We start from the raw sequence: 27,094 nt of genomic DNA on the forward strand, positions 1-27,094 counted from the left end.
GATATTGATGTTTACGCTGATCTAATCTTGATCCTTCCTTAGAGAACCATTTCAACTTGTTGACATCTTGATGGACATTATGAATGCATCCCTAACTAAGAGGGAGTGTGGAAGAATGTAGCTATGGTTGGTCTTCATAATCCTTGATGTATTTATAATATTATGTAAAAACACAAAAGAAAATAGGAACTAGATGTAAATAAATATACTTACCAAGAGTTATTACCCACCATTATTTACGTGATCTTCAACACTTTAAAAAGTACGAGTAAAAATGTAAATGTGCAGACTTACTAGAATTTAATTTACAAAGAGACGCAATTTAATTTAAGAGACATGTCTCTTGGGTATCTTGGGTATAAAATACATTTGAATGGAATATACCCTTTGGGGGTTTCTTAAGTAACTATCTTAGGGTGGTAACAAGTAGTAAATGGGTTGTTTGATTTTATGTACCCTAAATAGTATCCATTTATTAGAAAAACGTGAAGATGAAAATGTGTTACATTATTATATGAATATACTTAATAGTGCCTCAATTATGATTACATCATTTATAATGGTCATTTCAATTATTGTGATAATTGTTCATGCTCCTAGATATTTGGATTTGCTAATGATTGTTGGTGTTCCACATATGTAACTTACAAATCATCATCATTGAGATCAAAATAATTTAATATCCAATGTTTAAGGAAAAGAAGAAAAACTTTCAAAGACTCAATTGTTAATTGTTATTGCTTAATCTGCCCTCAAAGTGTCACTCTTGTTTTTGTTATAACCAATATAAATTAGAGCGAATGTACTCAAGGAAATTTAATAAAAGAGGTTTTGAACCTGATTTGTATTTGCTTGTGTGTCTTAGTTCTACACTATTATACAACTAGTTACTCACATTTTGTATCTCTCCATTTTCAGCATCATTGGTAATTATCTAAAATTGGGTCATCTAGTGTTCTCTTGATAAGCTTAATTCATAGAATTATTTAAATATGGAAATTAACAAGTGGCTTGCACTTGTATTTGAGTTTCATTATTTCAAATCCACTAGAAAATGTTTAAGCACTAATATAACTTTTAATTAAATGTGCAACATTACAAAACAATGTAGCTAATTGCTTGCTAGGGGGACTTGAATTTATATCATATAACACATTAAACATAATATATTACAAGGATAAAACACTCTAAAATAATGTTTTGAGGATTTATTGGAACCATTTAATGCTCACAATTTTATAATTCATAAACAAGTTCACATCACTAGTGGGAGAGAAACCAAAATTTTACATTAAAACTCATGGAGTATGTCATATAACACATTGAACATAATAGATTACAAGAATACAACACTAAAAAAATGTTTTGAGGATTTATTGGAATTGTTTAATGCTCACACTTTTGTAATTAAGAAACAAGTTCACATTACTAGTGGGAGAGAAACCAGAATTTTACATTAAAACTCTTGGATTGTGTTGACCTCTATTTTAACATATATAAAATAGAGGTAATCCTAATAAATTTGGAATACATTAAACCAAATCAAATGCTATGAAAATACAAAGGACGATGTTTTCTATCCAATGCATTCTTTGTTTTTCATGTCTATCTAAGTAGCATAGAGTCCACTAACTAGTACAATGTTATGCAATGTCATTGATCCTAACTACTCAAGTTGAGACTTCAATGAGAAAACATTGTTAAGAAAATCCTTGACATTCCCATTCATAAAGTCAAATGCTACAAATCTCTCCATAATTTCCTGCATGCCATGGAGTGGACACAAATAGAGTTGAATTAATAAAAACGATTCTCAAAATTTAAAGAAAATTGTCATGGAAAGTGTAGGCTTCAAATTTTGTAGATAAAACAATAACTGTGTTGTTGAGCATTATTTTCATACCTTATATTGCTTATCTTTTGCAAGTAGACTTTCATTTTGGAAGCGATCAAAAGGCTTCCTATCATTAGTCACACTCAAAATATACATTGCTCGTTCCAGAATCTCAAATGGGACTCCTGTATATATTAATCATAAATGGCATGTATTGTAACAAAGAAAGAACTATAATAATGGTCACACCAAAGATTATGTAGATACAAAACTAAAAAAAGAAAGATAAAGTACTTCTTAATTAAGTCTTAAACTATATTTTAAACATTTTTAAACCTCTCTCTCTCTCTCTCTCTCTCTCTATATATATATATATATATATATATATATATATCTTGGTGCAAGTGGTACAATATTTAAAAGTAAATACTCTATTTTTATTTTATTTTATAAGCATTAAAAAAAACATTAACAACTTTCAAGATTAGGTTCTAACCAGCGAGTTTCGCACAATGTAGTCCTGCAAAGGGCATCAAAAGGGAGTAAAAGTTACTTTTCAAATAAATAATAATTAGGTTAATTTTGTGGATTAATATTGATTATTTAACAAACCTCATCCATGCATAACAATTAAGTATAAAACAATTAGGTTAATTTTGTAAATTAATATTGATTATTTAATAAATCTCATCTATACATAACAACAATATGAACATGTGTAATTATGAATTACATCCTATTTCATATAATACTTGTTGTTCCTTATGTAAATTAATGCAAGAAAAATAGTATCCAAGAAGAAAATTCTTATTTATGTGGTAAATGTGCATTTTCACTAAACTTAAAATTTAATAGCATATTGAAGAGAAAAAATAAACTTCTCAACATAGGATAATGTTTTAACAATGGACTATATGGCTCAATTCTCTAAATTCAAACAAGCACAAAGAAAATTGATATGGATATAATGGTTAGGGTGCAATGCATGTGTGCTCAATCACCTACAAGATTTTGATGCTAATCATGTAATGTATGCATAGTGGATACTCCCTTTGACATAAGAAAACCTAGATGGCCAACTTGTAAACATTAGGATAAAGACCTTACTTCTAAGGTTATAATTATATGTGCATAGTCTTGCCCTTAAAACTAATACTAGTCGATTCCACAAAATTCAATTCCCACAGTATAACCAATAAGAAAAGACATGATGATTGCCATTAGAGTAACTTAAACCTTTACGTAGGAGATGATATACTTGTGACTTAACATATGTGATCTCTTCAAGGAGTTCTATAATCACCACATGTTAAGTGTATCTCACAAAGCATTGAAAGCAATATTCATATTAAACAAACATAGCCTTCTCCTTAGGGCGATGACTATCATTAGAGCCACTTCAACCCTTACATAGGAAATCACATACTTGTAACATAACATATGTGATCTATTCTAGAAGTCCTATAATCACCGCATGTTGAGTATATCTCACAAAAAATCGAAAACAATATCCATATTAAACAAACCTAGCTTTCTCCATAAGCCAAAGGGTATTACAAGTGATTAAGGTTGTCATTTACTTGAATCTTATGTCCCATTAGTTTTGTAAACCACCATAGTATATGAAAATATAGATGATCTCATCAACAAGCCTAATTATGCAATGACAATAGATAGCTATATTTAACTACATCATGCTTCCCCTTGATGTCAACATTAGCTACACTAGTTAGAATCCTACCAACCTAGAGCCTCCTTACTACACTAGATGAATAATCATGAGTCCAAGGAAAATGTAATGTTATTTAGGCCAAAACTAGAAGATATATTAGGCTTGATAAATTGGTTAAGAAGGATGTTTTTTGGATTTTTTTACCAATTGACTTCTATAAAATTGCCAAGTGTTGATTTTGGGTAGCATCGGATGTTCTCTAGCCTCGAAATTTTGTGGAGGGACTAGAACACATGATATCTCCAAGACCCAGAAATCGTTTGGAGAAATTCCACCCGGACGAGGAGTTATTAAAATAATTAATATTTTTAATGTGTTCCTAAGTCTAAACTTAGGAAAATAAAAATATTACTGGGTATTAATAAATATATGGGTGAGAAGCTTCTAAAAGATGAGGATCAAGTATGTTTTAATCTTAGCCGTTGATTGGAGACTTAATCTCGGCCGTTTATTCATCAAAAAGAAAAGTATAAGAGAAGACTTGAGAGTCATTTGGAGACACACTGAGCAAATACTCAGTAACCTTAGGGAAATCAATTCTCAAGGAGAAGGAGTTTGATTTCAGAGGGAGAGTTACAGGGTGAAGGAAGAGGGAGAGATTTGATGTAGTGACACAATGTCACAGTGACGTAGAGGGAGAGATCTGACGCAGTGATGCAGAGGGAGAGCAGTGACACAGAAGGAGAGCTCTGACGCAGAGGGAGAGCTCTGACGCAGAGGGAGAGCTCTGACGCAGTGTCGCAACTCCTAAAGGAGGTGATGTAGTTCCAGCACAGAGCTTGGAGCAACCATCGCTTCCCAGCACTAGGAACAGCACGAGAGATCTGACGCAGTGACACAGAGGGAGAGCAGTGACATAGAAGGAGAGCTCTGACGCAATGACGCAGAGGGAGAGAAGTGACACAGAAGGAGAGCTCTGACGCAATGACGCAGAGGGAGAGCTCTGACGCAGTGTCGCAACTCCTAGAGGAGGTGACGCAGTTCCAGCGCAGAGCTTGGAGCAACCATCGCTGCCCAGCACTGGGAACAACACAGTCACCTGTGGGGTTTGTTCATATGTCTCTAGATAGAGGTACTTCTATCGGGTTTATTCTCTGATTGGGTGAACCGGATTTGGCACCCTAGTTGTATTCAGAAATCTGCTTAATAATACAAACCCTCTATACACTGCACCGGTTTTCCCAAATTGGGTTGTTCCGCAAACAATTGTCCAAAAACAACTATGTTGATGTGATTGATTCTTGTGCTTATTTATCACTGTTATTTTCTTTATGTAATTATGTGATAACTGCAGTAGAATTTATTTTAATGTTTACTGAAGGGTTTCGTAAATAACTTATTATGGGAAATAAGTAGGAGAAATAAATTAGTTACTGCAGTAGAAATTTGTGTTAGAAATTTTCACATGGTATCAGAGAAGAGATCAGGCAACATGATTGAAGAATCTACTATGAGTCAGGAGCACGATTCTGTGGCATCAACTCAGAGGGACTCATGTAGATCTCCAGAGAAAGAAGAGAGCATGAAGAATATGGATCATGATTATTCTATGTTAGCTTCCAGACTGTAAGAAGAAGTCGCTTTCCTAGCAAGTTCTGCCTCCTCTGAGGTTTGGTATATAGATAGCGGAGCTTCCTGGCATATGACAGGAATACGAGAATGTTTTTCGAATTATCAAGAAGAGAGGATGAACTTCCATATCACCATGGGAAATAAGTCAAAATCTACCCCCGTAGGAAGAGGTACTGTGGTCTTTCAAACAAAAGTAGGGGATCAGCTTTGAGCAACCAATGTGTTGCATGTGCCAGGATTTGGGATGAACTTACTCTCTGTATCTCAGCTTCAAAACAAGGGCTATGAAGTTTTCTTCGTTAAGGAGAAAGTATATGTCAAACACCCGAGTTGGAAAAAGAAGGCCCAGATTGGAGTCAGAAGCAACAAGCTTTATAGAATATAGCTAGAGTCTCCAATGGCACTGATAGGAAGCAGTGGGGAAAATATTTGAATGAACTATGGCAAAGGTGGATGGGACATTTACACCATGGGGCTCTAAGAATTCTCAGGAAAACAATATCAAGAGTTTAAGAATTAAGTATCGAACGAGATGATGTATGTAGAGGATGCGCACTAGGCAAGTACACCAAGGCAACATTTTCCAGAAGCAACAATAGGGATAAGAGTGTTCTGGGATCGATACACTCATATATATGCAGACCCATGTCCACAAAAGATCTTAGTGGTGCTGAATACTTCATCACCTTCATTTATGACCATTCCAGAAAGACTTGGATCTACTTTCTAAAAACCAAGGATGAGGTTTTCGGTCGATTCAAAGAATTCAAAGCTCTAGTTGAGAATCTGACAAGAAAGAAGATAAAGATATTGCACTCAGACAATGGTGGAGAATACATCGACAAGGACTTCATTGATCTTTGAGCCAGGGAAGACATCAGAAGAGAGTGGACAACCCCCTATAATCTGGAGCAGAAAGGAAGAACCAGACTATTGTTGAAGCAGCCAGGGCGATGTTGTATGATTAGGATATGCCCAAGTTTCTATGGGCAGAAGCATGCAACACAGTAGTGTATTTCCAGAACAGGACTCCTCACAGGGCATTAGGTAAGATTACTCCAAAGAGTGCCTTCACTAGTAAGAAGCCTGAGGTAAGTCATTTTAGGGTATTTGGGAGTTTGGCATACTACCATGTACTCGAAGAAAAGAGGAAGAAATTAGATCAGACTACGGAGAAAGGATATCTTATGGGATATAGCGAGAATGCTAAGGCATATAGAGTCTATCTTCCGGGGAATAGGAAGATTGTAATTCAACGCGATGTAAAGTTCATGGAGGACAGAGCTTTCAGGAAATCTCAAGAAATTCCTTCCAGAGAGCAGTTAAAGGATGATCCGTTGGTCCATCCACTTTGACCAGCAGAAACTAGCACTACTAAAACCCAGAGGTGGAGCCTCAGGAAGAGGAGGAGTAGATAGATATACCCACTACCAATGGTAGAACGAGCTGGGAGCTTCGACAGATACTATGAGATGCAGAGGATTTCGTTAGGACACCCAGGAATGAGAAAAAGGAACGTGACAGCCAAACAGATACCAAGCCTTGGTGGCTCAGGTTGGAGAACCCTCCAGTTTTCAGGAGGCCGTTCAAAATCAAGTATGGGTAGATGCTATGGTGGAGGAATACAGTTCCATAATGGTCAATGATGTCTGGGAAGTGGTACCTAGGCCTCAAGATAGGTCAATTGTAGGGTCGAGATGGCTCTACAAAGTCAAATACGCTGCAGATGGCAGTGTGGAAAAATACAAAGCCATGTTTGTGGCTACGAGGTTTGCTCAAAAGTAAGGGATGGACTATGAAGAAACTTTCACCCCAGTATCCAAGTATACTTCTATTAGATCTATGATATCCCATACAGCACAGATGGGGTGGGAGATTCACCAGATGGATGTCAAGACGACGTTCTTAAATGGGGTGATAAAAGAAGAAGTATACATTAAACAACCAGAAGGTTTTGATACACATGAGAAGAAATCTAATGTATGTAGGTTGAAGAAAGCTCTGTATGGGCTTAAATAGGCACCTAGAACATGGTACAGTTGAATTTATGGTTACTTGTAGAAGATGGGATTTGTCAAGAGTGACGCAAATCCTAATCTCTACTATCTGGTTGTAGAGAATGAGCCTTTGATCTTGGTTTTATATGTGGATGATCTCTTTCTGACAGGCTCATCCAAGCTTCTCAAAGATTGCAAGGAGAACCTATCCACAAAATTTGACATGAAGGATTTGGGATGGATGCATTATTTCCTGGGGTTGGAAGTTTGGCAGAAAAAGGGTGAAGTTTTCCTTGGGAAAGGGAGATACACTACAGAGATTTTGAAAAGGTTCAGAATGCGGGACTGTAGACCTATGGCTACTCCAATGATCACCAACTGGAAGAAGATTGATGCATCTGAAGATAAAGAAGTCGATCCCACCATGTACAGGCAGCGCATAGGGTCCTTGATGTATTTGGTCAATACCAGGTTGAACATTTGTTACGCTGTCAACACCCTCAATCAGTTCCTAGTGGAACCAAAGAGGGTGCACTAGGCAGCAGCCAAGCATGTTCTCAGATATATACGAGGAACCGTCTAGCATGGACTAATGTACACCCAAGGCAATGACATCAGGTTGAGTGGGTTCACTGATGCAGATTGGGCTGGAAGTTCAGTAGATCAGAAAAGTACCACTGGGTACTGTTTCAACATTGGATCAGGAATGACCTCCTAGTGTAGTAGGAAACAGAAATCTGTGGCTTTGAGCTCGGCTGAAGCTGAATATATGGTAGCTGGCATAGCTTCATGCGAAGCCATATGACTTAGGAAATTGCTTGTGAATCTATTCACGAGAAAGATGGAAGCAACTAGTATTTTGTGTGATAATCAGAGTTGCATCAAGCTCTATGAGAATCCAGTCTTTCATGATCGGTCAAAGCACGTTAATATCAAGTGTCACTTTATTAGAGACTGTCTAACGAGGGGCTGTACATTTGAGGTACACCCCAACAGGAGAATAGGTGGCAGACATTCTCACCAAGGCTCTAGGAAGAACAAAGTTTGTTTACTCCAGGGAGAAGATGGGGATGGTGAAGAATTTGTTCCAGTAGAAGAAGCAGATAGTATAAGGAGTTGCAGTGCAACAGTTAGGAGTGGCAGTGCTATGGGCAGCATGATGCAACATATTAAAAGGGAGCTGCAGTACAGATGTAGTAGTGGCAGTTGCAGTGTCATGGCCAATAGTATAACTGAGACAATCACACAAGGGACACCATTATTTTTGGACAATCATCCTCGGAAAAACCTAATGTGGGAAAACCGATGCAGCAAATATGAGGGTATTATTATTATGCAGTTTCTGAATACAACTAAGAGGCCAAAAATGGCTCACCCTTCAGAGATTTTCCTTGGTAGAAGTACCTCTCTTCGAAGACAGATATTCCGGCTAATCAACAACCAGATGATTGATCCCACAACAACTTAGACAGTTCCTTAGCTAAACAACGAAAGCTACTCCAAGCTTCTCTCTGGAACTGCATCACCCTCTACAACTCTGCGTCTGCCTCTCAGCTCCTAGTCTGCCCCACGAAAATTCCTCAGCGCTGCCTCTTTAGCCCGACGTCAGCTCTGCTAGCCTCTACGTTGCCTACGTCAGCCTCTTGGCCCTCTGTGTCACCTGCGCTGGCCTCCTCAACCTCTGCGTCAGTCCTGGCTGCCTCTACGTCAGCCTTCCAAGGATCTGCATTGTCTCTCTGATACTCTCTCTGCATCTCTGATATGTATTCTCGGTCTTCTGTCGAATTGCCCCGCGCTACAACAAATCAATAACTCAATTTGTCAGCAAACCCTGCCCCAAAAAATCAAATTCTTGATCAATTTGGTGTATCTCCAACTGACCCTCAAGCCTCCTCTTATACTTTTCGTGTTGACAATTCAGCGACCGAGATTAAGTCCCTAATCAATGGCTAAAATTATATTTGGCTTGATCCTCGTCATTTAGAACTTTCTCACCCATTTTATATTAATACACATCAATATTTTAATTTTCCTAAGTTTAGACTTAGGAACCCATTAAAAATATTAATTATTTTAATATCTCTCCATCCGGGTGGAATTTTCCCAAACAATTTCTGGGTCTTGAATATCTCATGTGCCTTAGCCTCTTTGCCAATTTTTATGGCTAGAGCACATCCGATGACACCAAAAATAAACCGTTTATAGAACTCATGGATAGATCTCCAAGCCTCTAGAAGCATCTTATTTTATTATTATTCTAGAAGCTCCTCCATTAACTTTATCAAGTGACCCTTTAATTTTATTTTATTTCACTTAAGTCACTTTTGGCCCTTTTTCTCCAATTAATTATTTTTCCTTAATTAAATGACTAATTAAAGTCATTTTTAACTAAGGAAAATGGCAAATCGCCCACCATACTCTCTTTGGCCACTGGAAGTCACTTTTCAGCATCCCATCCTCTAGATCTTCTCGTTCTGGTTCCAATGAGCTATTACATTAAGGTGTTCCATCAATTAATCTCCCTGAAATTCCACCTTGAGCATAATTAATTAAGTTATGCCCAATAATAACGCTAATTTTTGAAAATTGTTGGAATGTGACGGAACGAAAGGAAAATTGTGCGCATGATGGAATATGCCAAGCGAATGCCATCAAATCGAATAAAAACTCTTCAAAACTCCATCGGAACCCCTGATGACATAAACTTACTCCACTGACCTGGCCATCCCCTACCCTGGAAATCCACCCTAGTTGTACTATGAAGAAGAATAAAAATGGGGACATGAAAAATTGGAGGTAAGTTATTAATGCAAGACTAATATTGGGATGCTTAATGCAAGATTATTGAGTGATTCTTGAGTTAAGATTGTTTATGTTAAATACTTAGTTATAATTTGTCTTATAATGAAGAGTACTTAATAACAAATTAATAATGATCTTAACACAACATGAAATGTGCTCAATATCATGTGAAAAATTCTGAATCTATACATCAGAAATCCTACTACAATCATTGGTTTATCATCTACTACTTGTTTTTACATTCAACAAGTTATTTAATTATTAAACAACGATGAAAACGCTATTGCAGACCACACATACATACAGATCATGAACTAAAAATAGAACGAGACAAATACACAAGGGACACCATTATTTTTGGATAAACGTCCCTGGAAAAACCCAATGCAGGAAAACCGGTGCAGCAGCTTTGAGGGTTTTCTATTATTAAGCAGTAGTTCTAAATGCAACTCTGAATGCCCTCTCAGCAATCCAATTACAGAGATAAAAATATATTGACAAAAACCTAAGTGATATCACCTCACTTCACCCAGCAAAATCTCTCCGTTCCGACAATTGGACTGCCTGTCCCCGGCTACAACTGCATTGCCCTTTCGCAGTAGTTGCGTCAGTGTGGAGAACATTAGGACACTGCATCAGCACTGCACTACCTCCTCTGCCTCCTGGAGCTCTAACATCAGCCTTCTTGGCTGATCCTGCTACTCCCTAGCTGAATTCAGATTTTTGCTGGAGGGTGGCTCTACCCCAGCGCTGGAAATGCGTGGGCCCTTCTTGGCCCAACGTCAGTCTACCTAGGTCTGCGCTGCCTCCTCTGGCGTCTTTCTGCCTCTCTCTGCCATGTATTCGAGGTCCTGGAGAAGATCCTCCAACCTCAACTATCCTTGACCCTCTGCTGCAACAGATCACTTGTTCACTTTTCTCAGCAAACCTCGCCCCAGAAAAATCGAATTGATTGATCTCTCAAGTGTATTTCCAACTGACCCTCAAGCTTCATCTTAGACTTTTCATGTTGATGAATCAAGGACCGAGATTAAGTTCTTAATCAACAGCTAAGATTAAAACAGACTTGATCCTCGTCACTTAGAAATTTCTCACCCATATTCTTATTAATACCCATCAATATTTTTATTTTCCTAAGTTTAGACTTAGGAACCCATTAAAAATATTAATTATTTTAATAAGCCCTCATCTAGGTTGAATTTATCCAAACGGTTTCTGGGTCTTGGAGATCTCATGTGTTCTAGCCCCTCCACAAAATTTTGGAGCTAGAGCACATCCGATGCTACCCAAAATCAACATATCACAAGTGCCAACAAGATACAAGACATATCCACAATACAGATCCACAATAGATAAACAATAGAGCATTTATCCACTTATAGCAATTAGCCAATGACAATTATCCAAAAGAGACTATGAGATTGTAAATGTTCTTAGCCAATATTTCTCAACAATTAGCCTCTTGAATGTTAACAAGACAATTATTAAGAGATATGCAATTAGATTCACCAATCCTCAAGTTAAGAGCACTTAGATCTTAGATTCAATTATCACAACGATTATTAGATTCTCAATTAGCCAAGATCACAAATTGCTCAAGAGACATTCAATGATATTCTTTAAACACAATTGGAACAAGACACTTTAATGCCAATTAAAGTGGTAGAAACAATTAGATCTCAAATGCCCAAGTAACTTCAGATCATTTAGAACAATGCCAAAAGATTAAAGTGCTTTAGAGATTGAGCTTATTAGTGCAAACTTATGAATTTAGAGTTCATGAATAAACTCACAAGAGACAAGAGAATACTAGTATTCTTATCCAATAATGCTAGACAGTAATAGTACTTAAAACAATTGAAACAATTCTTTCCCACGATGAATTACTAGAGCATGAACAATAGAAGCCTTATGCGACTTATGTTCCAATATTATTCAATAAGCGAGATTTATGACAACTGTGAGTTAGACTTCTTTAGAGCACTCTTAGATGCAATGTGTGAGATTCATATGCATGCACAATGCAAGTGATGAAAGCCCTCTTATTAGGCAAATGCCACTGTTTATATCAAACTTATGATGCAGAAATAAAAGAGGTTCATCAAAACTTGTAGATCTATGCCAAATGGTGAATGCCCAACTCATGCAATGCTTTGTCAATTTGTTTAGATGATTTATGGATGAGTTATTTGCCACTTATATGGATTTTTTAACCATTGTTAGGAAGTATTCAGAGAGTTGTAGCAAAATAGTGAGGAGTAGAGGGTTTAGAAATCAAACCAATGGCTTCTAGGCCTAGGAGACAGCTAGTCTTCTAGCCCAAAATTCTTTTAGTGACTAAAGCACCTGCAAACACAAGATATTGACCCCAAATTCTCTACAAAACACACAATTTTTAGCTCAGAAATAAAATTCTTACCCACAAAGATGAAAAGAAGGGAAAAGAAGCAAGGCTAGGGCCAAGGTAGAGGGCTAGAAGCCAAAGCAAGGCAACACCTAGCCTAATGAGGCTAGCAACTAGGCTAAGAAGGCCTTGTACGCCTACGCCAAGGCAAAGAAAGCCCAATAAAGGGATGCGACTTGGTTTGCAACGGCCTTAGGGGCATGCCAAGGGGAGGAAAACCCCACAAGGGGCTACTATCAAGGAGAAGAGCCCTTAAATGGGCCTACAACAGAGCTAGAGAGGCTAGCTGATGAAGGGAGATGCCTTAGAAAGGTCTGCGGCAAGCTAGAGGAGGAGGCCGAAGGAAGAGGGAGGAGGACGAAGGTCACAAGGGTTAAGCAGAGACCACAGGAGAGGGAGAGAGGCTCACGGAAAGGGCTAGGGAGGAGGAAGAAAGGTAGTGGAGGGCAGGAGAGGAGCCTTAAGGCCTGCGGCCAAGGCTTGGAAGGCCTACGACAAGGAAAAAGAGGCCTTAGGGCCTACGACTAGGCCTAATTAGGTCCTAAAGGTTGACGACTAGGGCTTAGAGGGAAAAACATTGGGTTAGGAGGAGGACAGTGGGCCTGGAGGCCATAAAAAAATTTGAAACCTTTGCCCAAAAAATTAATCTGCTTCAGATTTGCAATATTGCTCAATTTCACTGCAAAATCTTTTGATGTTGGCCCTACAAAAATTTCTTGAGACTAGATATTACCCCCAAGGGCCTAGATCTAGCTCAAAACCCCAAAAATTCCTTTAGAGCTCACCAATACAAATGAAAATAGAAATACCCAAAACCCCAATATATACAAAAATTTCAAATAAAATCCCAAACTCCAATTAGCTGCAAAAAAGTGATTAGAAAATTCTACGACACAATATGATCTAGTAGACCAAGTGATTTGTAATAAAATAACTTAGCCAAATAGCTTAAATTATTCCCGAATCACTTTTACAATAGACTCAACTAAAAACACTAGGACCCACCTAAGACTTCGACAATAAATTCCACCCTAGCTTTGGGGTTAAGTTGGAGGGAAAAACTTGTTGATTTGGGGTAGCATCGGATGTGCTCTAGCCATGAAAATTGGTGGAGAGGCTAAAGCACATGAGATCTCCAAGACCCAGAAATGGTTTGGGCAGATTCTAACCAGTTTGGGAGATACTAAAATAATTAATATTTTTAATGGAGTTCCTGAGTCTAAACTTAGGAAAAATAAAATATTAATGGGTATTAATATAAAATTGGGTTAGAATGTTCCAAAAGTCATGGATCAAGCCAAATCTAACCTTAGCAGTTGATTAGAGATTTAATCTCGGCCGTTGATGGACCAACGAGAAAAGAATAAGAGGAGGCTTGAGGGTCAATTGGAGAACACACCAGAGTGATCACTGATTCGATTTTCTAGAGCGGGGTTTGCTAAGAGAAATCGAATTAGTGATTAACAGTGAGAGGCAGTGAATACATAGCAAAGAGGCAAAGTTGGTACCAGAGAGACAGCGCAGAGCCCAGAGAGGTTGACACAGAGGCAGCTGGGTGCTACGCAGAGGCAGCTAGGAGCTGCGCAGAGCCAGGAAAGGCCAGCGTGGGTGACGCAGAGGCTTATGTCACTGCGTAGAGGCTAGGAGAGTTGACGCAGGGCCAAGAGGCAGCGCTGGGAAGATTTTTGTGGGGCAGACTAGGTGCTGGTGAGCTGGGAAGGGTGACGCAGTCCCTATCAGAGTGATGCAGAGCAGTGGAAGTTGCAATTGTTGTTATGGGATCGTTCATCCGGTGATTAATCAGCCAAAATATCTGTCTCCGAGGAGAGGTACTACTGCCAAGGGCATTCTCTATTGGGTGAGCCATTTCTGGCACCCTGGTTGTATTCTGAAATCTACATAATAATAAAATCCTCTGACTAGCTGCACCAGTTTTCCCGTATTGGGTTTTTCCGGGGACATTGGTCCAAAAATAATGGTGTCACTTGTGTGCTTGTTTTTTTCAGTTGATGATCTGTAGATGTTGATACTATACTTGTGTTTATTTTCAGTATTTACATGGTAAATAACTTGTTAAGTAATTAAACAAGTAGGAAGAAATAAACCAGATAGTACAGAAAGAATTTCTAACGGATTAAACTTAGAAATTCCAACAAAACTTTGCCGATTATCTGTGTTTAGAAACACACATAATGCGGTGAGACGAAAAACCTCCTAGGATGAAATTCGTCACCAAAATCATAGGCTTACCTAGGTTGTTACATAATAAAATGGTCGTACTAGCATCATTTACATTACAATTTGCAGAAATTGGGTTTACAATGACATAATAAACTGATGGCTGATGATCTTCAACTTTGAAAATTTTTGCACAATTTCTTCCTTGGACTTGTGACAAAATACGTGCAATAGGTTGATCAACAATTTTTTGAGGGCATTTGCAACAGATTTCTGGGTGGTATGAATTTTCTAGCTAGTGGAAGGGCTCACACTAATTGGGGCTAGATTTGGGAGGTTGGAACTGGGCCCAACCCTTTCTGAGTTTTTCTGGGTTTATTGAGGAGAGGCCAAGATTTATTTGGCTGAATTTTCCGAGCAGTCTAGAGCGATCAAATAGGGGTCTCATACCAACTAGCAGTGCAAATTTCCAAGGCAGCGCAAAGCATAGAGGAGGAGTCACTTTCCAGCATTCAGGCACATTGTTTTCTCACCTGGAATTTGTCTAGCTTGCCTTTGGTAAGCCCAGGTGCACTTGTTCACACTCATTATATTCCCACCATTGATTTATAATGAAAATGGTCAAGTTGGGCACAATTTTTGGAGTATTTTTGGGTGTTTAATTATATGTGTGAATTTGTATTGCATGTATTGTTGAAGCTTTGTCTATCACTGTTAATTTTCCTTAGGAATATTACATCCTATTATCTTCTAAATTTGTTGCTTGTAATACTTTAATGTGTCAGCCACACTCCTTTAGCAATGCTTTGATGTGGCAACTTTGAGGCCATCCTAGTCCATTCCCGACTTTCATTTTCAGCATGTTAGGGTTTCTTGCGACAAAATTTGGTGGGCCTTGTTGTCCTTACCATTCATAAACTTGCTCTCTTGGATTGGCTTCTTGACTCCATTTGCCACTGTTTGTATATGCACTATTCTCTCGATCTTTCCATCACCCCATTTATTTACTTAGCAATCCTAACTTAGGGATACCCCCCTTGTGTCGAAGAAGAGTCAACCTAAAGTCAAAGAGGGAGTCACTAAGGTGATAGTAGGTGGCCCCTCTAAGTTGCCCTTGTGTTTTCACTTTGTGCTTGGGACTTTTACACATAAGTGAGAGTTTGTGAGGTAACACTCCCACAAGATAAAATATGGGGTACACACATTTTTGTCATTTGGATCCACATGGGTTTTCTTCCTTGTCTATAATGCTGTAATTATGCTTTGGGGGAAAAAGAAACCTTAATGTTTCTTCTTTTTAGCATTTTTTCCATCCCATCAGTGGTACATTTAGTATATGGTAAAGTGACTTGAGGGCCCTCTACTTTTTCTTGATCATTCTGGTGTACATGATGAGCCTCATGAGCCTCTTGTGCTTTCTGGAATACTTTTCTCATTTGGTTCTCCTTGTAACATTTTCTTGGAATACCTTTTTAAGGTGGTTTTTTTCCTACTCCAAAGGAACTGTATTGGAAATCCTGATAGCTCTGGTTGCAAGCGGGTTTATAATACCAACATTTTGCATTGGGTGATGGTGAAATCAGAGAGTATGTTTATTTTAAGTTGTAGCAAATTTATCTCTTGAATGCGAACTGTCATGGATGTAGGGTGTTCCATGATTCCAACCATTTTGTTGTAATATGCATATTTTTTTTTCTCATTAATGAAAGTTTCTTATGTAATTCCATAACCTTAGCAGTTTATGACATTAGTAGCAGAAAATAACTTAGTACGTGCTAATATAAACATGATAATTTCAACAAATAAAAATATCAAAATCACATTGAAAATACGAACAGAGGAAAAATAAGAAAGAATTTATTTCTATTAAGTTATGCTACAAACCATAGCTGGAAAATGCACGGCCAGGAACAAGCCTGTTCAACACAATGTCAGCCAGGATAAGTTAGTGAATGAAAACCCTTAAAGACTGCAGTAATAGAATAAGTTACGTAACTGATAGAATAAGTGAAGAAACCATGTTTGTGAAACAATGAAATATTACTTCAAATAATGGCATATACTTCAGATAATTGAATATATGAAATGATGAAAAATTAGTACAGATAATGAAATATATGAAACAATGTACATACCTGTACAAGAATATAATATCATCCACTCCTATCGTAACACTATTGTTGGGTTGGAGAATGCTCATGGTATAAAATTTAAGGCTTTCGGACTGACAATTTGAACCAGCAAAGCATTATATTCGCAATTTGAACTAGCAAAACACTATACTAAAACCAATTTGAACCAGCAAAACATTATACTCGAACTTTGGCCCGATAAAAGAATTTTGAATTTGTTGGATATGACATTATGAAATAGTTACGAACCTTTGGTAAATGATATTCATTGAATATTTCACTTAGGTGGGTGCACACCAGAACCTGCATATCATAAAGCACCCATATTGTTTATACGAGAACCTATATATTGTTGTTTTGGAAGAAAACTACAAATTCATCTATACAATTATAACGCTTGTTTCCTATGCCATATTAGTCACCGTCCTACAAATTCAGTTATAACGCTTCTTTTCTATGCCATATTAGTCACTGTGCAACAAATTTAATTATAATGTTTTTTTTTCTATGCCATATTAGTCACGGTCCTATATTTCAATCATAGTTTGTACTCCTGATACATATTTTGGTACTAAAACCTCTGAATATAAAAATGAACATTTGCTCACCCATGTGCTTCAACCCACTCTAGAAATAAAAAGCAACAAATTTAACTTGTAGGGCTTAGCTTTTTGATAGCCTTCCACTCGAATTAAACATTTTCTCTATTAAATGGAAGATAAATAATTTAGAGGATAATGCTACTTCCATGGATTTGATTGAATGAAGAACGTGAAAAATTAAATAATATTTTTATACTGAGAATGTTGCAACCGAAGTTATTGTCCAATGAAAACCTAAAACACCATAATAAGTGCCTATAATACCTTGATTGCGTGGGAAAATATGACATGGTTATTGACAACAGACAACAATTAATATCAGGAAAAGATCATCAGCTAGCCACAGGTTGTTTTGAGCACCACATGGCAGGGCATTATTTTGCATGACAGGTATTAAAAATATGGACAGCGGATGGGGTTTCAAATTACCTTATATTGGCATGAGCATGGATAGGAGGCCGGGAAAATTTGTATACATACTCTCCATTTCTTAGATTCTCACTCATCATTTCCATTGTGGTCTTTTGTTGCTCTGCACTTGGGATTTTTCTGTAGAGAAAAGTAGCAAATTGCTTTGAAATACAACAACCCTATTGAACGTGGGATGTTTTATATTTGAAAAGTATTTTGTAATATTCCTAATGGAAATATACGATGTTAAACAAAGCAAATATAGCAGAAACACATACAAAAATTTACAGCACATTTAACAACCATAAATCTCCATGAACTGTGCTGATCTGAATCATTTTATTAATAAATAAGAGGATACAATGTGGTGTTGAAAAGAGTGCACCTAGGCTTGCTCAAGGAAAACTAGCTAAGCCCAAATGAACAATAATAAATCCCTCTCAAATTTGTTGTTGCTCTCTCTTGGCTCTGCGCTGAAACTACCTAGAAAATATGTTGTTGGCTGCAAAGAACTGCTATTAGGGTTTCCTCGGATGCTCAGAAAATTCCGAGAAATTAACCTTGGGCTCTCCACCAATAACCCACAAAAACCCACGAAGGAATTGGCCAAATGTTGACCTTGGAAATTTCGGCCCAATGTTCTCTTAGCTCCTCTAGTTGTTCGCTGAGTTGGAACCCCTGTTTGGCCCCTCAAATCTTCCTAGGAAATTCCACCAAACTAATTTTGGCCTCTCCTCAATAAACCCAGAAAAACCCAGAAAGGGTTTATCCTTGTTTTGATGCTCGAATATTGACCCCCAAATGCTGGCCCTCTTCCACAAGCAAAAGATCTAACCTATAACAAATGTTGTGTTTGTTGCCCCTCCAAAATGCTAGAAAAGCCCCCACAACATTTCCCCAGACTCCACCTCAAGTTTCAAACGCTAACTCCCTTCACTCCCCAACCTCCAAGCGTGCCTCCTCCACGAACTACGTAGTCCCTGTGCTATTGTTGCCAATCCTCTCCACAAACTCGCACTCCTTGCTGCTAGTACGAACTCATATAGGTAGGACTCCCTCTTTGGACTGGCACTCGAAATCCACCGAAGCAAAGGTTGATATCTCTGCTCAAAGACACTCGTGTGCTAAACAACACTGCAAACTTGGCTTCAACGCAAGCGTGCTATGTCAAAGACTGAATTTCTGAATAGATGATTGAATGACCAAAATGAGTGTCTCTTGCTAATTTATCAAAGAGCCTTCAAGATGCCCATGTGGGTCCAACTCAACTTTCCCCACCAACTTCGCTCCAATGGGAGCGTCTTCCACATGTGGGACGTAATTGTCCACGGGGTGGCCCCCATGCTCCACTCGAGCCGCAATATTTCCCTTCCTTCCTAATGTTTGGGCCCCCACTTAATCCCAAAATTCATGTGGGACCTGTTGACCATTGGAGTGACACCTGATGATTATATGAAGACTCCATGCCCAAGGATGATCCAAAGGACACTTGTACCATCAGATATCATCAGTCAACATAGTTTTTTAACTCTTCTCATCATCTTTTTTGTACCCAGATTCCACACCTTGCGGGGAATTGTAATAAGTGATACTAGTAATGATGAGCTTTTGAGTCTATAACAGGCCTAGGATGTTGGGACTCGATCAACAAACGAATACACCTTGGAATGTTTTTTTATCTGGTTAATTATCCCTTCTTTTTTAGAGGTGGATAATTTTTTGGGTTTTTTCACTCACTTTTGACCCCAAAGCCGGGGTGATGGTTTGAAAGTTGAGCCCCTAACACATCTTAGTGTCTAGAGTCGATGTATATTACCATACTAGATCACGCAAAAAATTTCGTGGAATTTGGCTAGGTCTAAGTAGATTTTTTAATAATTAAAAAGTTTCCTGCAAAACGAGATTTTTTAATTATTTTCTATGTAATGGTATAAATAAATGGCCTTACAAAATATTTCGGGCGTGTGACTACTCGAAATTCATCTTTAGAGGCCTAGCATTATCTTAGGACCCACTTTGGGGGTCAAAAAATGACTTATAGTCTCTCAAAAGCCGATTTTTCAAATGACAGTAGCAAAAATGAGGAAAAAAAATAAAAAAAATGAATAATTGGAAAAAATGATAAATTTTTCCAAAGTCAAGATAAGTCAAATTTTGACATGGAAATTATGTGGAGAATCAAGGGTGATGTGGCAAGCATGTGGGGCCCACCTCATAAGGTACAACAGGCTCAAGTCAAAAATTCAAGTCAAAGCAAGTCAAAAGGATGGTCAAAGGCATCATGTAAGGTGCATGAAATGCTACGTATGGCTAATAATTTACATGTGATTTAATTCAAATATAATGGATTTGATTTAAGCCAAAGTCTTATGTTAAAAGTGTGAGTGGGGAGTGGACCCCACCTCACCCTCCTACTCTACGTATGGTTTATCAAAGGCAAATATGCACATGCAAATTAAAAGAGCTCCACGCACATGCTAAAGGGAAACTCCACGCAACAGAATTAAGTGGTCAACGCTGCCAGCAAGGAAATCAACGCAGGTATCAAAGATTTGATTAAGGATTTTGTTGAGACTTTTGTGGAGAATGGCTTCCACCAACAATCCACTTTACTATCCACCTGTACGCTGTTATCTACCTCAGCCATATGCACAACAACAATTTTACGTGGAGTTAACAATAGTTTTACGTGGCAAGTTAGCAACAGTTTTATGTGGGAGTTAACTCCCCTTATCTCATCTCCTCTAAACACATGTTCATATTCCAACATGCAGTCACCAGCAGTTAAAGAGATACGTACAACAAGGAGGAAGGAACATGCACAACAATTTATTCACAAATTTGAAGTGGCGTTATTTCCAGATTTGGTGGATGATTTGTCTCCAATTTACTTTAGTTTCTTCACACTTGTTACACAACTGCTCCACAGGGATCTATGCTCAACCAGAGAGGATATTTTCACTACTACACTCAGAGATTCATTGGACACTTGGTCAAATATCACAGCCACTAAGCAAATTCGAATTTGCCTTGTGATCTCCTCCCTCTCACCACTTGGCATTTGGTTCTTCATTGGGATTTTCTCTCGGGTTCTTATAAATGTAACACAGTTCTCATTGTAAAAGGGTTGGTGAAGCTTGATATTATTGCTACTATACTGAAATTGTTATTGAGCTAAATAAAGTGAAAGTCTTTGGGGTTACTAGTTTCTTTTGTGGTGCATTCTTTGGTTGATGAGATATACTTGTTTCATTTGATGTTATTATTAATTTGATTTTACATTGCTATCTAATTTTTTTTTGTGCATTTTTCTAAAGGCACTATTGTCTCGGAAGGAGAGCTTTGCAGCTATCTCAAATCTCCTTTGGGCTTGGTATATTTTGTGCTCTTGTTGTAGCTTGTTATTTTTGGTTGAATGACAAACTCAACTTGGCCTTTATATGCCAAGTCTTTTTTGCACTAACAATTGGTTTGCAGGCACTTGTGTGTTCAAATGATAGGTTTCCAAGTCTATTGGAGTGTGAGGACTTCTTCGGTTGGAATAGTCACCTCCAAGGATATCAAAGATCCCACAAGTTGTTCGAGCCAGCAATCTCATAAGACATCAAGAGATTTATTTAAAAAGGGGTTTCATGAGCCCTTTGCTTCTTTTCCATCTTGAAAAATATCATATATTTTCTTCTCTCATTTGTGTGCATATTGATTTTATCTAGCATTTGAGGCTAAGTTGTTGGATTTAAATCCTAACTCTCACTCACTAAAATCAGCTCTTTCAAGCTGATCTTAGTGAGGGAATTTGTAATATAAAGTGTATTTTATACTTGCATTGGGTTTCTAACTCTTTCCTTCTCATGCATGTGATTTCATCTCACATATTTCAGCACTATTTCTTTTGCATGCTAACTCTTTTGCTTGCTTTCCTATAGGTGTTCTTGGAGGCAATTCAAGTTTGAAGAAAGGAAGCTGAAGCATAAGCTAAGTAACCCTTTTTCATTTGGAAACTCAAGTCCAAGGTTATTTTGGCTTTCCATTTGAAAGCATTTCACTTCATTTTAAGCAAAATACAATTTCATTTCTTAAAAAGCAAATACTTGGAAGGCACTGGTTGTTTATGTATTTCATGTTTATCTTATGATAGTTATTGCTCATATCAATTTTTTGCTTATAAATCTTAAAGAGATAATCCATTTAACTCTAACAATCCTCCTAGAAACTCACATCCTTTTTAACTTAACTTTTCATTAGGGACCACCCCTCTTAGCTAACCTAGGAGATAACTCAAACAAAGAGTCGGGATTAGTTTGACAGCCCCTTCTCTGAGTTCCCTGCCACCAACCACACCTTGTGAGGTTGAAAGATTTTTTCACTAACTTGTTGGTAGGTGTAGGCGGCAGGGTCAACATTTTTGGCGCCGTTACCGGGGACAAGTTTTCTTGTACTTGGGAAATCGACTAGCCTTTTGGTTTTAGCATTTTTGAACTTTGGATTTAGATTCTTGCTCAAGTGGCGACTCCACTCAATCCAAATTTTGCAAGAGTCTCTACTAGGAGAAATTCAAGTGGTCTAGTTAGCCCCTTTCCTAATCCTAAAAGGGTTTTTAGAGAGAGGTTCAATAGAATTTCTCGTAGGAGAGCTCTTGCTAGTCTTGGGCAAGAGGCTATTTCTGATATCCATTTGCTTTTTCAAGAACAATTGGAGCCTAACATTATGAATGATCTTTTTGCTCCTTGTGACTTCCCTAACATAAATGGCTATCCTCACAATATCCCTAACAAGGCTATTGAAAAGTTGCCTTCCTTTCAAGGTAACAATGCCATTAGTGCTACATGACATGTGAAAAAATTTAATGTTTGTATTTTTTAATGGTGTAACACTGCTAATTATGAGGATGTGAAGATGAGACTTTTGGTTTTATCTTTAGAAGAGGATGCTCTTGGTTGGCTCATTGAGAAACCTGCTAACTCATATAACTCTTTACAAGCCATTCTAGCTGCATTTTTAGATAAGTTTGGAGAGAAGAAGGAAAACAGGCATTTGATCAACGCCATTAGCAATATGAAGAAAAATGAGAACGAAACCATGGAGTTTAACAAGAGATTCAATGGATTAGTAAAAAGCATGCCTACTACTGTTAAACCAACTGACGAATTTCTTTTATGCTCATATTTGGATGCTTTTGGTGTTGACACTGCTTATGAGTTGAGGAGGAAGGATTTTGTGAATTTAGGTGTAGCTCAAACTGAAGCCTTAAAAATGGAAAAGGCTAGAAAGAAATCAGGAAAGTTAGAACTTCCTGGTTTCACTAGAGGGCCATCGAAACCAAATAATTCCAAAAACAAGGCCAAAGAAGAGACTACACATGATCCTATTAAGGAGTTAACCCAACTCATCAAGAATATGGAGGCAAATCACACCAGTCAAATGAATGCTATCCAAAATCGATTAGTGGTCATGGAAAGAAATCAAGGTGGGAGATTCCCAAATAGAGGAAATGATAGATGGTAAAAGAGAGGAACTCCCAATGAACATAGGCCACCTAATCCCCTCGAGTCTACAAACTTAGTTGATGATTCCATGCCTTATTGTAGACCTTGTGATGACATACATGATGAACTCACTTGTCTTTATGCAAGAAGGATCCTAGAACGAGATATGGTGGGAACAAGTGAGCAAATCAATGTAGTTGGAAAAGAGCATCATTTGTCCTTGGAAAATTGGATGGAAGTTATGGAGAGTAGTCAGAAGGTAAATAGAAAGTCTCAATCCTCCTATAGTATAAATAATTTTGAAGATTTGGCTAGGATCACTGAATTATATGGAGAGAAGCCTTCATCAACTCAGATTTTAGATATAGCCAAGGATAAGGAAAGGGGAAAGAATAAAGAAAGAAATCATAGTAAAATTTTCACTCCACCCACATCGAAGTTGAATATTGACTTCGGAGGATGGATTGTTGATTTGGGGTAGCATCGGATGTGCTCTAGCCACGAAATTTGGTGGAAAGGTTGGGGAACATCAGATCTCCAATAACCAGAGAGAGTTTGGGCAGATTCTAAACAGATCAGGAGATATTAAAATAATTAATATTTTTAATGGAGTCCCTAAGTCTAAACTTAGGGAAAATAAAATATTAATGTGTATTAATATGAATCTGTGTTAGAATGGTCCAAAAAGACATGGATCAAGCCAGATCTAATCTTAGCCATTGATTAGGGACTTAATCTCGGCCATTGAGATGTCAACAGAAAAAGTATAAGAGGAGGCTTGAGGGGCACTTGGAGAACACACTGAGGGAGACCAGTCAGTTCAATTTCTGGAGCGGGGTTTGCTGAGAAATTGAACCAGTGGTTTGGAGAGCAGTCAGGAGGTAGCAAGTACGAAACAGAGAGATGGGAGATCAGTGCAGAAGAGGCAGACGCAGAGCCAGAGGAAGCCACACAGAGGCAGCAGAGACTGCACAGAGCCAGAAGGGCTTGCGTCATCCACGTAGAGGCTGCAGGAGTGACGCAGAAGCCCAGAGAGGCTGTGCAGAGCCTCAGGAGGCTGATGCAGAGCGTTTCAGGCTATAGTAGAGGTCAATAGGGCCTACGCTGGGTTTAGGAAAGTGCTGGAAGTTTGTCTATCTGTGGGTAAGCCAGTTTTGCATCCTGTTGTACAAGAAAATTGCTGAATAATAAAATCCTTCCTTGCTGCATCAATTTTCCCACATTGAGTTTTCCGGGGACATTAGTCCAAAATAACTGTGTCAATGTGTGCATATTTTTGTTTCTGTATTACGATGTGATATCTGCAACAATATTTATTTTAATGTTTGTTGAAGTAATTTCATGAATAACTTATGATGAAATAAGTAGGAAAAGTAAATCAGTTGCTACAGTGATAGAATTTTCACATGGTATCAGAGGAAGTAATCAGAGACAGAAAGGGAAAATCATTTATGGGTCGAGACCACGATGCAGAGGCATCCACCTCAGGGGACTTACGAAAATTTTCAGAAGATTGCACAAGAGAGAGATTTCGATTTCTCTATATTGGCTTCCAGGTTGGAAGAAGAAGTGGTGTGCATGACTAGTGCTGCATCATCAGAAGTATGGTATATAGACAGTGGAGCCTCATGGCATATGACAGGAATCAGGGAGTGTTTCTCAGAATATTGAGAAGAGAAGATGAACTTTCAAATCACCATGGGGAACAAGGAAAAGTGTACTCCAGTAGGAAAGGGTACCATAGTTTTTCAGACAGAATCGGGAGAGCGGTTCCGTGCCACAAATGTGCTGCATGTGCCAGGATTGGGGATGAACTTACTTTCCGTGTCACAACTACAAGGCAAGGGCTATGACGTCTACTTCATCAAGGAAAAGGTATATGTCAAACACCCGAGTTGGAAAAAGAAAGTGCAGATCGGGATCAAAAGTAATCGGTTGTACAAATTACAACTAGAATCTCCAATGGCACTAATAGGCAGTCATGGGGACAAAGACTTGAACGAACTATGGCACAGAAGGATGGGTCACTTGCACCATGGAGCTCTGAGAATTCTCAGGAGCACTATAACAGGAGTTCCGGATCTGAGTACGGAACGAGATGATGTATGCAGGGGATGCGCTCTAGGAAAGTATGCCAAGGCAACATTTCCTAGGAGCAACCACAGGGCAAAGAGTGTACTAGGATTGATACACTCAGATATCTGCAGACCTATGTCCATCAAAGCTCTTAGCGGTGCCAAGTATTTCCTTACTTTCATTGATGACCACTCGAGGAAAACTTGGATCTATTTTTTGAAAACCAAGGATGAGTTTTTCATTCAATTCAAGGAGTTCAAGGCTCTAGTGGAGAATTTGACAGGTGAGAAAATAAAAGTCTTGCACTCAGATAATGGTGGAGAATATGTTGATAAGGACTTCACTGATTTTTGTGCTAAGGAGGGCATCAGAAGAGAGTGGACAACTCCCTACAATCCAGAGCAGAATGGGGTGGCAGAAAGGAAAAATAGGACTATTGTAGAAGCAGCTAGGGCCATGCTGTATGATCAGGATATGCCAAAATTCCTGTGGGCAGAAGCATGCAACACAACTGTCTACGTTCAGAACAAGACTCCTCATCGGGCATTGGGCAAGATTACTCCAGAGAAAGTCTTCACTGGGAAGACACCTGAAGTCAGTCATTTCAGGATATTTGGGAGTTTGGCATATTGTCGCATACCCGAAGAAAAGAGGAAGAAGCTGGATCAGACTGTAGAAAAGGGGTATCTGGCAGGATATAGCGAGAACGCTAAGGCATACAGGATCTATCTTCCAAGGAGCAGGAAGGTAGTAGTACGACAAGATGTAAAGTTCATGGAGGACAGAGCTTTCAGAAGATCTCGTGAAATGCCTTCCAAGGAGCAGTCGAAAGAGGATCCGTTGGTCATGCCTCTTCAACCAACGGAAGTGAAGAATCCTTCCTCAGATCAGGAAGATTCTCAGGATGAGGAAGAGGAGCAAACAAAAGCACCTATTGGCAGAGGAAGAACCAGCAGGGAACTTCGTCAGATTCTACGTGATGCAGAGAACTTCATCGGAAAGCCAAGGAACAGTAAAAGGGAAAGCAAACAGCCAGACAGGTATCATGCGTTAGTAGATCAGGATGGAGATCCTACCAGCTTCAAGGAGGCAGCTCAGCATCAAGTCTGGCTAGATGCGATGGTGGAGGAGTATAACTCCATAATGGTAAAAGATCTCTGGGAGGTGGTGTCAAGGCCTCAAGACAGATCTGTGGTAGGTTCAAGATGGATCTACAAGATCAAATAGGCCGTGGACGGTAGTATTGAAAAATACAAGGCCAAGTTTGTGGTTAAGGGGTATGCTCAAAAGGAAGGGATTAACTACGAGGAAACCTTCGCCCTGGTAGCCAGGTATACATCTATTAGGACCGTGATATCTCTTGCAGCCCAGATGGGATGGGAGATCCATCAGATGGATGTCAAGACGACATTTCTGAACGGGGTAATAGAAGAAGAAGTATACATTGAACAACCAGAGGGCTTTGAAACTCATGAGAAGAAGTCTCATGTATGCAGACTAAAGAAAGCCTTGTATGGGTTGAAGCAGGCACCAAGAGCGTGCTATGGTCGAACAGATGGCTACTTGCAGAAGATGGGGTTTGTCAAGAGTGATGCGGATCTAAATCTCTCCTATCTGGTCGTAGAGAGCGAGCCACTTATCTTAGTATTATATGTGGATGATCTCTTCCTGACAGGATCATCCAGACTTATTGAAGACTGCAAGAAGAATCTAGCCACAAAGTTCGATAGGAAGGATCTGGGACGAATGCACTGTTTTCTAGGGTTGGAAGTTTGGCAACAGAAAGGAGAAATCTTCCTTGGGCAAGGAAGGTATGCTACAAAAATTTTGAAAAGGTTCGGGATGGGAGACTGTAGACCTATGGCTAT

At 38.6% G+C, this 27,094-nt stretch overlaps 1 protein-coding gene across 4 annotated transcripts in view; it reads right to left on the reverse strand.

The window, feature by feature from the left end:
• Positions 1–1,413: 1,413 nt before the first annotated feature.
• The window catches only part of MSH5 (MUTS-homolog 5), a 490,172-nt gene continuing 464,491 nt past the window's right edge, over positions 1,414–27,094 (reverse strand). For all 4 annotated transcript variants that reach the window (XM_089456522.1, XM_089456523.1, XM_089456524.1 and 1 more), the window contains 6 exons: positions 16,901–16,954; positions 16,655–16,743; positions 16,404–16,435; positions 2,331–2,354; positions 1,904–2,019; positions 1,414–1,762 (listed from right to left, as the gene is read on the reverse strand). In XM_089456522.1, coding sequence (XP_089312648.1) covers positions 1,667–1,762; positions 1,904–2,019; positions 2,331–2,354; positions 16,404–16,435; positions 16,655–16,743; positions 16,901–16,954 — 411 coding nt within the window. In that variant the 3' untranslated portion in view covers positions 1,414–1,666. The remainder of the gene's footprint in view (positions 1,763–1,903; positions 2,020–2,330; positions 2,355–16,403; positions 16,436–16,654; positions 16,744–16,900; positions 16,955–27,094) is intronic.

Source organism: Pinus tabuliformis, chromosome 7, assembly GCF_031772625.1.
Source record: "Pinus tabuliformis cultivar Carrire ecotype Pingquan chromosome 7, CPIR1, whole genome shotgun sequence".
NCBI lineage: Eukaryota > Viridiplantae > Streptophyta > Pinopsida > Pinales > Pinaceae > Pinus > Pinus tabuliformis.